This window comes from Manacus vitellinus, unplaced genomic scaffold (genome assembly GCF_001715985.3).
Source record: "Manacus vitellinus isolate BGI_N305 unplaced genomic scaffold, ASM171598v3 scaffold_0_pilon, whole genome shotgun sequence".
NCBI lineage: Eukaryota > Metazoa > Chordata > Aves > Passeriformes > Pipridae > Manacus > Manacus vitellinus.
The window spans coordinates 57716863-57730160 of record NW_021938789.1 but is presented as its reverse complement, the minus strand read 5'-3'; the positions used below and the strand labels follow the sequence as shown (position 1 = coordinate 57730160).

Sequence of the window (13298 nt, the reverse complement as noted above, 5' to 3'; positions counted from 1 at the left end):
TAAAGTACCAATGTATTTAGTAGTTTTCACATTCCCCATAACTGTTTTGCAGTCTTCCCTTCCCCAAATGACATGATAGTTTCTGCTGAAGTGAGACTTCTGTTGCATATAAAAGTTGAATCATTATTATTGAGACACAGTTAAAATGATTTATGGTTCTTCCTTAACATAACAACACCAAGTCACTGTTTCCTAGATTTAGTTGTTCAACAATTATGTTCTTAACAGCGATACTTGCTTTTTAATTAGAAATGTACTTTACCAGATATTTGTGAACTTTAAGGAGCAGTATATTTAAGTTGGGAATGTACTTAATATAATGATTCCTCCACCCACCCCTCGGTATTTTACTTGACTTTTAATTATTCATATTAAAGATCATCAAATATTAATTGCTGTACTTTTCCATGCTCTCGTGCTGTCAGTTTAGAGGTAATTGAGGGAAACCCAGTAGTCTCTTTCCCATGGAAAGCAGAGGAGCAGGAGAGCTCATGGTCCCTCCCTAAACGTGGAATAGTAAAATTGAAGCCTCTGCTGGGTCTTCACAGTTGTGTGTTAAAGCTGTGTGTAACTTTTGTCCCAAGGCTGCAGTTCCACTGTCATGCTAAGCTGACACACCTGTGGCCGTCTGCAGAAGGGCTACCTTGGGGGGGCACATTCTTGGCCTCTGTGTTGGGCTGGCACTGGCATTTCTGCAGCCAGGTAGTTCAGTCTGATCAGGGAACAGCTTGATCAGGTTTTCATCAAGATCAGTTCCTTAAGCTGACTTACACCAGCACCGGTGCTGCTCTGGGGAAGAAGAGCTCCCTTCCCCCAGGAGCCTGTACCTGTGTCGGGTCAGTGGCTGCTGCAGCGCAGCCGGAGGGAAGTTGAACTGTGAACACTCGGTGTCACAGTGAGGTGGCTGGGCTCAGGAAGGCACCTGAGGAGACTCTTTCTTGCTCAATCCTCTGCCTAGCAGTGGTGCAGTAAAACACCTGGGAACAACTCCCACAACAGATAAATTACTTCCTTTTCATAGGGCTGGCTTTCAGTTGGATCAGTATCGATGGCTACAAGTACATTGTTCAATGGGTGTGTCAGGTTCTACCTGTTTGCAGTGTTTATTTGTATTACCCCTTTTAAAGGAAGCAAAATGCAAGATTTTTATAATTTTTTTTTTTCCTCCCAAGAATGATCACATCTGAATGCTGGCAAGCTACATGAATCATTTAAGAATTTGCTTGACTGGGGAGTCTGTCAGCTGAAGGGAAGACAGAGCTGTTTTGTGTGGTTGCTATTTTTTCAGCTGAAGGGAATACCTTCAAGCCAATCCAGCATTTAATTTTTCATTATCTGTCTCCAAATGGAACAGCTCACCTCTCACAGCTTTTTCTTCTTCAGGAGTTACTTTGCTTTTAAAGTCTTTTTAAGTTTAAGACTTTTTTGAAAGGGACTTGCAAACAGTAGTGATAGAGAACAAGGGTGCTGGTTGGTTTATGTGGTGCTGTATTATGCCATTGCAAGGTCATGCCTCCTTTAGAAAAAGGCTGGCTCTGGTTAGGAACAGTCTTTTCAGCTGGAGCTCCTGTTATTTTTTTTTAGGGCATAGCAAGGTAAGGGTGATGGAACCAAAAACTTAGCGAGAATGAAGATGTAAAAGGTATTACAATATGGTATGTGTGTGATTCAGCATAAAATACAACTGAAATAACCACTGGTTCTATTGGGAAAAACAAATAATCATTTAATGTTTCTGTTACCTTTCTTCTAGACACACACATACACAAAATTCAAATTTGTTTTCAATGCTCAGTAAAGGGTGTCCTAGGAAGTTTCATGGCTCACTAACTTGCTGAATATTGCAGGCCCTGTCATTTTTTTTTATTTGGAAGGCCACAGTGGCTGATAAATGGTAGGAAGAAATACTTGAAGTAGTTGAGGGTGATAGTCTGTTCAAATGGATTGCAGTAGTACTGGCAGCCTAAAAAGTGTAAGTGTAAACTACAGACAATATATGATCAGCCCTATCTTTGACCTTGCTAGAAGGAAATAAGACAACCAGGAGACAGAAGAATGAGACAAGAGATTGAGAAGTTAGAAATAATCTGAAATTTTCCATGGGTAAAATGACTTAGCGTGGCTGTGTGCAGCCAGCTGATAAGCATCTTCATATAGAAAGAAATAACTTTATATTGCCAATAGATACCTTTTGTAGATAGCCTAGTATTTAGTGATATTTGGTCTTGCCTATCTTACCTCAGTGAGGAAGAAAAACAACCCAAACCTACAGAGAAGATTCTTTTGTAAGACAAATGTTCCTCTACTGTTTTTTCCCTTCATAGCGAGGTTGCCATTGCAGATCCCTGAAACCTTCTTTGGAACACAGTCTCTGGGTTTATGTCAGCCAGGAGTTTCTTGCTTAATCAGCTGATCACCTGTTAATGATTTTCAAGGTAAAACTTGGATACAGGATAGATTTTTGAACCTTTTAGATATATCAATATACCTGCATATTTAAAACTCCTCTCACGCATTAATTCTTTCTGCTGACTCTGCACTGTACTCTTATTTTCTCAGTCGAAGACAAAAAATCTAGTGTTTTGTTTCACTGTACAGGCACCAGGGATAGAAAGCATTGTTTTAATGGGGGAGTGTGTGTTATTTATGTTTTATGCCCTAATAAAAAGACAGCATGTGGAATTAGCAATATCTCTTTGCTTAAAAAGAATGTAAGTTTTGAAGACAAAATTATGGACTGATTTTGCACCTCTCCTTTTGAAGGCTGTTTCCTGTGCTGTGTGTTGCAAAGATTAAAGGAGTTCTTAATACAAAATGATGTGAACTAAAAATATTGTACCTTTTCAGAGGAAGAGAATGGAAATTTTGAATGCATTTGGCAGAGTCTCTGAGGACTTGAAGACATAAGCTCTAGCGTTTTTCTTTTTGAAATTGCTAAACTAGTGAAATCAGTCAATTTTATTGACTTTGTTTCAGAGATTTAGGAGATTGCAGTATTAAAAAGCTTGTACTTTCACACTTTGCCAAAATATCTGGAATTAAATGCAGTACTAATGAAAGCAGTGAGGTATTATGCACTGATTACTTCAATGTTGATTGAATGTTGATCTGGGCTTATGATCCATAAAAAAACTTGGAACCCTAAGAGACAGTTTTGAAAGTGTTGTTTCAGGATAGTGTGTGCAGCCATGAAGGTGGTTTGTCCCTTTTTGTATTGGCACTAGTGACCCCCTGCACTTACTGCTTTGGACAGGTGCAGCTTGGTGGTTATCTGAAACTAATAAAGTATGTCTTAGTAGTTGTCCTGCAGGGTGCAAGCGTTGGAGATCAGCTGCAAACTGTTTTGATGGGTAGCTTTTATTCATGCTGGTCTTAGGTGCTGAAATCAATTTTGTTCAAGATTTTATCTTGCATGATTAATCTCCCTTGTAATGTAAGATTACTTGAACGTGCTGCTAGTTCTGTTTGACTTCTAACATTTATGTGTAGGTTAAGAGGTGGGTTTATATCTCTGCAAGGGATCTAAAATGTGTATTTCTCTCACCATATTAATCAAAGCTGTGCAACTATAAGGCTGGTGCTTGACAGTTACAACACATCACAGTTCTTCTTCTGCTTCATGTGAATCAAATAGTTCTGGTTGTTCCCTGTCCACAGAAAGGGATCATGAAAACTATAACTGCAAATGCAGGGAGACAGAGGACATCCAACAGAGAACTTGATAAATTTTGTGGTCCATGAGCTGTCGAAATGGTCATCTCTTCCAGAATTATTGCTTTCAAGGACGTAGACTCCTCCACCTTTCTCTCCTGGCCACTCACAGAGTAATTGACTGGTCCATTTTGTGTATGAAATATGGTTGTGGTGATTGTGTGTGGAAGAGTGTTGAGAGGGACTTCAGATTCAGGATGCCTCTATCTCTAGCCATGAGCATTAAATAATGCCTGCCTCTTGAACCACCAGTATTAAATAACTGAAGATAATACCTTTTTTATCTGAGTTCATGCTAGGAAAGAAATTATCTAGGACAAGCATTTAAAGGCAGTATATGACTAAGTAGTTTCCCTGACTAACAGCTTTTTTCCAAAATGGAGACAGAAGGGAAATGGATTATTGAGCTAAAAAGTCTTTCTGCTCCTTCAAGGAGAGCTAGTGCTGCAGCTGAAGATGGACACGTCTATCAGTGTTGTTTACCTTTCATTTTACTGGTGTGCCAACATTAGCTGTGTTTGCCTTTGGATGGGCATTGAGTGTCTAAGTTAATCCCAAGTTTGAATCCCATGATCTCTTACACCATTTAGGCCTGAATAATATTCAGGCATTGTCAGATAAGTTTGGCTTCTCTGGCAACCTTCCAGGAACAGGCACCTTGATTATTATTGCTGTGGAACTCTGCTGGCCCAGCTGCCTTGCATTTCAAGTTACTGGCTTGTGTGTGCTGAGACTGGTGTCTCAAGGGTTTTAACTGCTGTGTACCATTCTTACTGTCCCCCGTGATTTGCATGTTATGGCTCATATGCAGAGCAAGTGATGCACAGATGTGATAGAAGGAATTTCCAGACCATTACTACTTTACTGATAGATGAGTGCAAGAGATATATACCATCTCCCTTGAGGGGGAAAATAGCAAAATCAATATGCATATCTCCTCCTGGAGTTTCTTTATTCCTTTCAATGGCCTTTCCAGAAGCCCAGTATGTTCTGTTTACCTAATACTGTTTTTAACTTTGCTGGAAAGCAAATGCTTTCTTAAATAGCAGTTTACAACTTGTCTCTTCCCCTACTTTCTGTGTTTTGCAGTTCTATGTGGAATACAGATGTCCATGCATTCCAGTAATTACTGCATTTAAGAATAATTAGGGTTTAGCCAGTAACCTTCATTGCTTTAATAGCATAGGTTTTAATCAGTCATTGGTGGTTTTCAATGACTCTTCCATCTGGGACCAGACTCATAGGTTCTGACTTTCTTCATGCTACTCAAAGAGATTGAAGCAATAAAGAGTAACTGTATGCAGATGAAGATACTATTTAAGGTAGATTTATAAGGTGTTTATAAAATGGACTGGAACTGATTAGTTCACAAACCAATAAGTAAGTAGGTTGCTGTTGAATTTCTAGAACTGTGTTCTCTAAAACAAGAGAGCTACCAATGAACTGTGTGAAAGGTGTGCAAGATGCCTGCCTGAGAGGGGACAGTGCAACAGTTGGAGCCCACAGAAATTTTTTAGCTTGCCAAACTTGTTTGTTGTTTTCTAAAAACAAACGGGTCCATTGCAAACACTGTTTTTAAAAATACAGTCTGTGGCTGTAAAACAAAATGAAGAATTAAGTCCACTCAACATACAGAGGCAAGTAGGAATTGGGCACACTGGACACATTGCCAGTCCCAAAGTCCCTACATGGCCTGGTGGTAAACCTTTTCCAAGGGTCCTTGTGGCTGGCTCTCTTGTGTCATGTGGCCTAGCCAGCATCTTTCCCTGCTCCCCTAATAGATTTGGTCTTCAGTGCTGAATATGCTCATAGTGTTAGATTACAGTGTATGATAAATATCCTTTTTTTGACTGCTGTATGAGTCATCTCTCCACAGCTGTAGTCTATCAATTTATAAAGCATTGGCAACCAGCTGCACCCTCATGATGGAGCCTCCCTTGGAGTCAGTAGCTCACTCTGGGCACAGCAGCATCCTGGTGTGGTGTAACTTGCAGGTCAGGTTTTGTGATGACCATAAGGGTATGATGTTATAATTTGAACAAGATCATGAAATGGAGGGAAAGCGTGAAGATGGGGTAAAAGAAGTCTAGCTGCTGATGCTAAAGGGAAAACAAGAAAGAAGGTGTATGTGTGGGAATGAATGGAAGAGTTGGAGCTGCAACCTTCTGCTCCTTAGATATGTGTTGGGACTGCTTACGTGCATCTGTTTCTTTCTTGTAAGGGTACTTAATAATGAAGAGGAAACTAAAGAGCCTTTTAACTTTATGGCAGTTCTCCATAGAATTGCAGAACCTCCCTAGGAAGGAAAAAATTACTTAGAGATTTGTCTTTATAATGTCATGTTTTTGACTCGGCCATTTTGGGTTGCTTTCACTGTTGTAGTGCTATTGGAATTGGCTGTGTTATGGCATTTAGAAGTTACAGGACACAGCAGCAGTCCTTGTATGAGGAATAGACTTGAGAAAAGAAAGTGAATATAAAGGTAAAAGTAGGAATGAAAGGGCCCACAGAAAGATACAGTGCAGAAGATGTAACTTCTCCTTCAGATCAGTGGCTGAGAGGAACTTGTCTGGGAGTTGTTAAACGAGTTGTAGTTCACCAGATAAAGATGCCACTGCTGTCCTCTGAAGAACAAACACTTCTGTTTTAGAGACAGAAAGTGGCTTCTGAAGCCCATTGTACTGGGGATTGTATGGCTTTTTAAAAAGTTTTTAAAAGTGTATAGGAGTTGTAAAATCCATCTGATAAACTTCAGTTGTTTGATTGTATGGGGGTTATACCAAGAATTCTTTTTTTGAGAAAGGCCTTTACAAAAGTGTTGGATATTAAGAGCATAGAATGTTTTGGGGATTAAAAGGGAGATCTCTTTAGAACTGCTTCTGCGGCCTTATTTTCTCATTCTTGCAGCACTGTGAAATGGTGCTGTGTTAACTTCAATTCTGACAAAAATATTTGTTTCCAAACTTACACTGCTCAAAACTCCAACTATGGAACTTTATTTACTGGAAATGATTTTAATATTGAGGAGGGGTACTGAGAAAGAAACAAAGATCTATTATATAAAAGTGTCAGGTATATTTTTTTTCACTAAGTTCAGTAGATGGAGTTCTAATAAATGAAAACTTTTTTTTTGGGGGGGGGAGTTTGTTGTTTTGTTTTGGGGTTGTTTGTTTGGTTTTTGTGTGTGTGGTGACACAACTAATTTCCTGAAAACTGAAAAAAATGTTCCAAAAGAATTAAAAACTCTTAGAATATACCATGAACCAAAAAGAAGCAGTGTCCCAGTGTCAGTATAGCAAAACACGAATAATTGAGCACATTATGAACTTTTATAGTTAACACTTTGTATTTTGTTAGAGTTATTGTTCCTGTGAAGGAGATGGAAATCCAAGGCAATCTACTGTCCTTGCCCTGCCCCATGAATGCATACTTGAGCTTTCTAGTTGTGGTGGTTTGAAACTCCCAAGAATCTAATTTTTAAGTTCAAGCCCCCCTCCCACAGTTTGCCCCTGTGAGAGGGTTTAGTGATGGTATGGACTTGACACCTGTTTTACTCCATGTGGAGAGTTTTCAGACAAAACACAACCATTCATTATTGGGGGAAGGGAAAAATATTTACAAAGGTTTATTTACACCCACATATATATTTACATTAAATCAAATTTCTCCCCTTCTTCAATAAAAGTCCGAGAAGAAAAGAGAAAAGTCTTTCTATCACTTCTCAGGCCACAGTTTCTTCATTTCAGTTTTTTTGGCACTAGTTAGTGTCCTTCATTTTCCTGAGGCAGCAGATTTACCTATGGCAGTCAGGATTTTTATTCTTACTTTGTGGATATTTCAACCCCAAGCCCGAGCCTTCGGGGGATTTCCTTGTGGATCTTCACTCCTCTTGGGTTAGAACATTGAAGGCAGCTTTCAGTTCAGGCTTACCAAAGCTCTTTTGCTCTGTCTCAGCTCAGTAGCATGATAGAAACGGCAACAGCAGCAGCAGAGGGCACGGCCACCTCCTCTGCATTCCATCCTGGCTCAGCTCTCAGGACAACTCTGGGTTTTTTAGCTCCTTTCACCCTCTCTCTAGCTGCTGCTGCATTTTGGGACTCCCTAAGGGTTTGGAAGTCCACCCCTCCTCTTCAGAGAGTCTCTGATTTTTTGGAAAATAATACAGTCTTACCCCAAACCAGCTCTGTTGAGTTTACCTCTGTTTTGTTGTGAGCTCTCCCTCCTGCAGGAACATCTCTGCATCTTTCAACCAGCTTCACGTTATCTCGTTGCTACTGGCTATCTTTTGGCCTTTAGCCATTGCTGTCTCTGTTCAGGACTGCTCCACTGCTGCTTTCAGTGTCTTCTGCTGCTGCTGACAGTAAGGGAACTTTTACAGCTCTTGATTACGGGACCCGGTCCAGCTTTGACACTATACCGGGTCTCCCGTAGCCTCAGCTGGGGCCTGGGGGCCCTTGGCCCCCAGAGGGGCTCACTGCCCTCCTGCCTCCTCGTGGCTCAGGTCATGGCTACCTACCTACTACACTGTCTTCACCACCTTCTCTTCTGTTTCTGTGGGCATGTAATTTCCGTAGGGCGCACGTGGACTATTGATTGGTCCAGTATTATCAGTGGGGCAAACCATTACTACCTCAGAGAAAAGGTTTTTCAAACCACCACACTAGTTATTTATATGTCTATAGCCAAAATATATTTTTTAGTGGTATTGATAAACTGGTAATACTGTGTAGAATTAGAGCTTCTGCACAAGGTTTTAGAGCCACCGAAAAGAAACTACGTCTTTCTTTCTTAAAAAAAGTGTGGGGTGTCACCTATGTGACCTTGTTTGCTTTTCCCCTATTACTTACAGCACTCACATACTAGGAATAGAAAGTACAGTGTTTGGAGTGCACAAGAGAGTGGAAATCACAATAAACAGCAGCATCTTGTGTTTTTTTGTTTTGTTTTTAATGTTTCAGTTGACCTTCATATCCGCTGCCTAGATTTTGCTCAGCTTCAACACATTACCTGGTATCCTCATTGTCCTTCTGCATCTCTTACTCATCTTCATCCTCTTCCCTGGCAACCCCATGAGGTTCAATGCTAAAGATCTGGCTTTGCTGGCCAGGCAACCATCAGGTTGTTTTGACAAGGAAGGAAAACTGAAGATTTGCAGAGTGGTTGGGGATGAAAAATTAATAGGTAACAATGACTTGTGCTGAAATATCTCATGGTTGACGTGCATGTTTTCTGCAGCTGTTGGCTTAGTTACACTAATCACATATACCTGTTTTTAGTTTTCTTCATTACTGATGCTTGAGTGGTGCTGAATACCTTTCTAAATAATGAAGCTTAAATTTAGTTCTTTAATTTGCTCAAGTTTTCAAGTTCCCTTCGACATGTGCCTGGGAAACAGTAAACAGTTTAACATTATTATTCTTTTCCTGTAAACAAAGATTGGGTTTTTTTCTGCTAGTGATTGCTAGTCACCAGTCACTAGTTGCCACGTTTTAAAAGATTAGCTATCCAGTTCCTCAGAACTTACCCCTTCCACCTCTGAAAGCTGTGTTCTTTTATCATTATAGATTTTCCATGGCTCACTTCCCACCTCCTTTGCAGGTTTCTTCAGGCTTTTATGATCATATTTTAAATGTCTTTCAATTTCCAGTAAGCTTGAACAAGTGTCTGTTCCCTCAGTAGCTGTTAGAAAATAGCTTATGCTTAGCTGTAAAATCGGTCCTAACACAATAACTTCAGCAACAGCAAATGTTTTATTTTCACTTGTCCCAGTTGATCTTCATTGTGATTGTGTTTACTTTTATTTTATTAGAAAAAAATCCAAACAAAGCCAAACCCACCACAGACTCAATTATGGTAAGAGGCTGAGCAAATTCTCTGCCACATTTTCAGAAAATTTCGTACATGCCCTGGTGAAACCACAATATACATTTCCTTATGATAAATAGCAGAGTTTCCTGTGGATGGTGCAGCAAACTTCCTGGACAAGGGGCTTTCGGGAGCATCCTCATCTGTCTGCTTTGGGGTTTCTCAACAGGATTATCACCCTGTGTACTCATTGGAGGCAGCATATCAAACCCTGCCCAGTGAATATCTGCTGTTTATGAGGATGTTTTGAATTTTTTTTATGTCGAGTGATAATATTGCTAATACTGCTAAAAACCTTACATTAACTGGAGAGAGACCAAATTTTTATGTAGCTCAGTATCACAGGTTATCTGTGCTATGATCAGATTGCAGATTCTAGCAAAGTGTTTAAGACTCTATGCATGTGTAAGATGTTCCTGTTGCCCAGTAAATCCTTCTGGCTCCCAGCAATCATATGATGATCTTGTGGGAAGAAGGGTCATTTCTGTCCAGGCATGCTGGCCACTGTGTATCCTACCCACTGACAGACTTGTCATCGTTAGTCTGACTAATCTTTGAACTTGCTTATTTTTCACACTTACAAGGTAGTGACTTTCCCAAGCATATAGAAAAATATCTTGTTATCAGAAAAAGCTGCAGTGTCAATGTGATAGTTTTCCTTCCTTCTGATGCCCACAGGGTTCTGGGGGATGGAATTTAGTCTTAGCAGACTCTTGTACTGTAAAGCAACATACTTGGATCTGATAACTGTGTTTAGATTTTTAGTTGGTAGATGTGCATCAATTTATATTATTTTCTTTTCTGTATTGTCTGTGCACTTTAGTAGGTCTGAAAAGATCCAAGAACTTCAATTCCTTTTCAAAAATAACCCCAAAAAACCCAGGTTGTCACTTAACACAGTTATTCTATGAGTCCCAGTGCCTCTGACTGACTGTAAACCTTCCACTTTCTTGTGGGGAAAAAGCTACTCTGATTTTCAAATGTTGCTTATTAAAACATCCTAATTGAAATTATGATGAGGAAAAGAGAATTTTATTTATTTATTGACTGTACCAAGGTGTTCTCCTGCTCAATATAATGTTTTTAGTGGTGACCAGCTTTGAGGGAAGTACAAGAGTTCTGCAGAGGCAACATGTAGAATAACGTGGCCTTAGGGTACAGCTGTTCTTCCAGCTCCCCATCAGTTCGAGGTTGGCAGCTGCCTGGAGATACGCCCTCTCCAAAATATAAAAGAGTACATCTTGTGTAAAAAATGTTTCTTCCTCTTTTAAGAAATGATCTCTGAAGACACCACATTTGTCCATAAGATCTATATCTGTATATGTTTATAATAGGTTTAGGTATCCGTAAGTACCTACAGATACACATACAAGCATATTTAAAGAAACTGTTGTTTAAAAAATCACTTGGCTATGGAAGAATAACTTTTTCAAGTTTTTTGACCCACTCACTGACCCTAAAGTTCTGAAACATTCCCTGTTCTCAAAAGTTTGATTACATGCCTGCATGTGTTATGTACACAAAAATACATTGCTATTCCAACTGGTTAAGCCCTTTTAAAAAGTGTAGTAGAATAGTAATACCCAAGTAAATATTTAGGTCTCATTTTACTCACTTTTTTTTACCTTCTGAAAATTGTGAATTCAGATTAGCATGTTCTAATCTGAGTGGAATAGCCAATGTTTTTGTGTCTTAACGTGGATTATGTTTGATCTCCTGAAATGATGGAAGCAAAAGCTGTTCCCTGCTAAAGTGCCTGTTTCTGCTCCCGTGTGAGGAGAAGGGAGAAAAGCTGAGCACACACCGTTGAGTGTGTGCTGCAGTCACCAATACTCTCGGCTGCAGAGTAGAAGAAACCTGGGAAGTTATTTGGCATTTAACAGCATGTTGTACATAGGCAGCCACTGAGTGAAGCTGACTTTTTTTTGGTTGTTAATGATTTTCTTTTCTGACCTTTATAACTAATGCATCTTCTTTGAGAAGCATTTAATGTGTGAAGACAAAGGGTTGTTTTTATTAATCTCTTACTTCTTTGCATACAGAACCGAGGGAGAGATGGTGCCGACTGAAAGGAAATCTGCTTTTTCTAATGAAAAATAAGGTAATTCTTTTTCCTACTGCTTTTCTTGATGTGCTAGTCTAATATGTGAGAACTTGAGTAATCCTTTTTCATGATAGCTACATTGGCATTGTGCTTTTAGGGACAAAAAATATAAATCGCTATTATTAGAAGAGTGAAGATGAAAAAAAATCTGTTGTTTGCTGTTTGTAACACTGGGTATTTTTCATGATATCAACATCCTTTTGCTGAATCATAAATAGTCTATGGCAAGGGTCTGCTCATAACATACATGGGTCTAAATCCAGAATTACTGCACCAAATCCACTGGAATAACGAAAGCAAAACCTCACAGCTAAATAAGATATTGTAACAATGCTCAAGATGCAATTTCAGACCCCTACTACAATTTTTTAGTGTGGTTTTATAACTAAATTTGTTATAAAGAATGGTATTATTTTCTCTTGCTGTGCTGTAAAAAGCATTTATATGCCTGACACGAAGGGCCTGTTAAAATAGGGTCTGACCCTGACATGCTGGAGCTGCTGAGTGCCCTCATTTGTCATTGGCTTTATTAGGAGTTGAGGCCACTCATCCTCTGGAATGAACAAGCACTAAGTGTGGAATTGCTGTTTTTCTTACTCTTTCTGTCTGATATTATGGACTTGCTCCTGTAGTTGCCTGAAAGTAGCACTGGATTGTAAAGAATTAGGAAATAGGATGCGGCTTGAGACGCTTACCTGTTCACAGCAAGTATTTTATAACTGACTTCCAGATTATTTTTATACTGTGTGGACCAGCAGTTGGATGGAAACAATTGTACTGCTTGGTAGATTGTATATTTTGTTTGAAAGATTTTTCAGTGTGATATAGCGGCTTATTTTATTACAGAGATGAATGTGCACATATGGTACACTTCTGAAACAGTATTTGCTTTCAAAGCACTGTTCAGGAGCATGTGAGAGACTTCTATATGTGTGCAAACAAAATGAGATGGTGTGACGTAAAAGTTTCTCTGACTTGAGTTTCATACAGCTGCATTCTCCTGGGTGGTAAACGGTCTGACAAGTTTATGGAGGTGACAGCAAGTTCATGGCCACCCCTTTGTCACACCCTTGTACATTAACATTCTTCTCTATGACTTGCAGAAACTATTTTTAGTAAAGGGCTTTAAATTTCTAAATGCTCCGAGTTCCTCCAAGTGTCCTATTTTCACGGGAGCCTTGGCATTTTGTAAAACAGTTTAAGGAAATATTTTGATCAACTTTGCAACTGTGAAGAGAGGAGGAGGAGGAGATCAAGTGTAGCTTTCGGTTTGGCTCTGCAAACTTGGAGAATTAATGTTACTATACTATACTATAAAGTTTAGTGAGCATTGGTACTCAGTTTCATGTGCTATATGGTGTTTTTTTTTTTTAATCTTTCTTTTTTTAATGTGAGGGTGAAGTACAGATGGATGGAATGAGACTGTATCAGTTGGACCAGCAAATGAACTAACACTCCAGGGCCACTCAGGCTGTTCAAATGGAAAGCTGTATTTTGAGAAACTTGGAGAGTGAGACACCAATTAATGACTTGTTACAGAAATTATTTAGGCTTGCAGTAAATAAATGGGAATTCCCCTTGAAATGTTATAGTTTGACTGAACTGATTAAATAGATGG

General features: G+C 39.3%; 1 protein-coding gene across 1 annotated transcript in view; it reads left to right on the top strand.

Moving 5' to 3' along the window:
• Nucleotides 1-8780: 8780 nt before the first annotated feature.
• The window catches only part of INPP4B (inositol polyphosphate-4-phosphatase type II B), a 268967-nt gene continuing 264449 nt past the window's right edge, over nucleotides 8781-13298 (top strand). Inside the window, exons 1-2 of the mRNA XM_018074089.2 lie at nucleotides 8781-8892; nucleotides 11619-11677. Coding sequence (XP_017929578.1) covers nucleotides 8781-8892; nucleotides 11619-11677 — 171 coding nt within the window. The remainder of the gene's footprint in view (nucleotides 8893-11618; nucleotides 11678-13298) is intronic.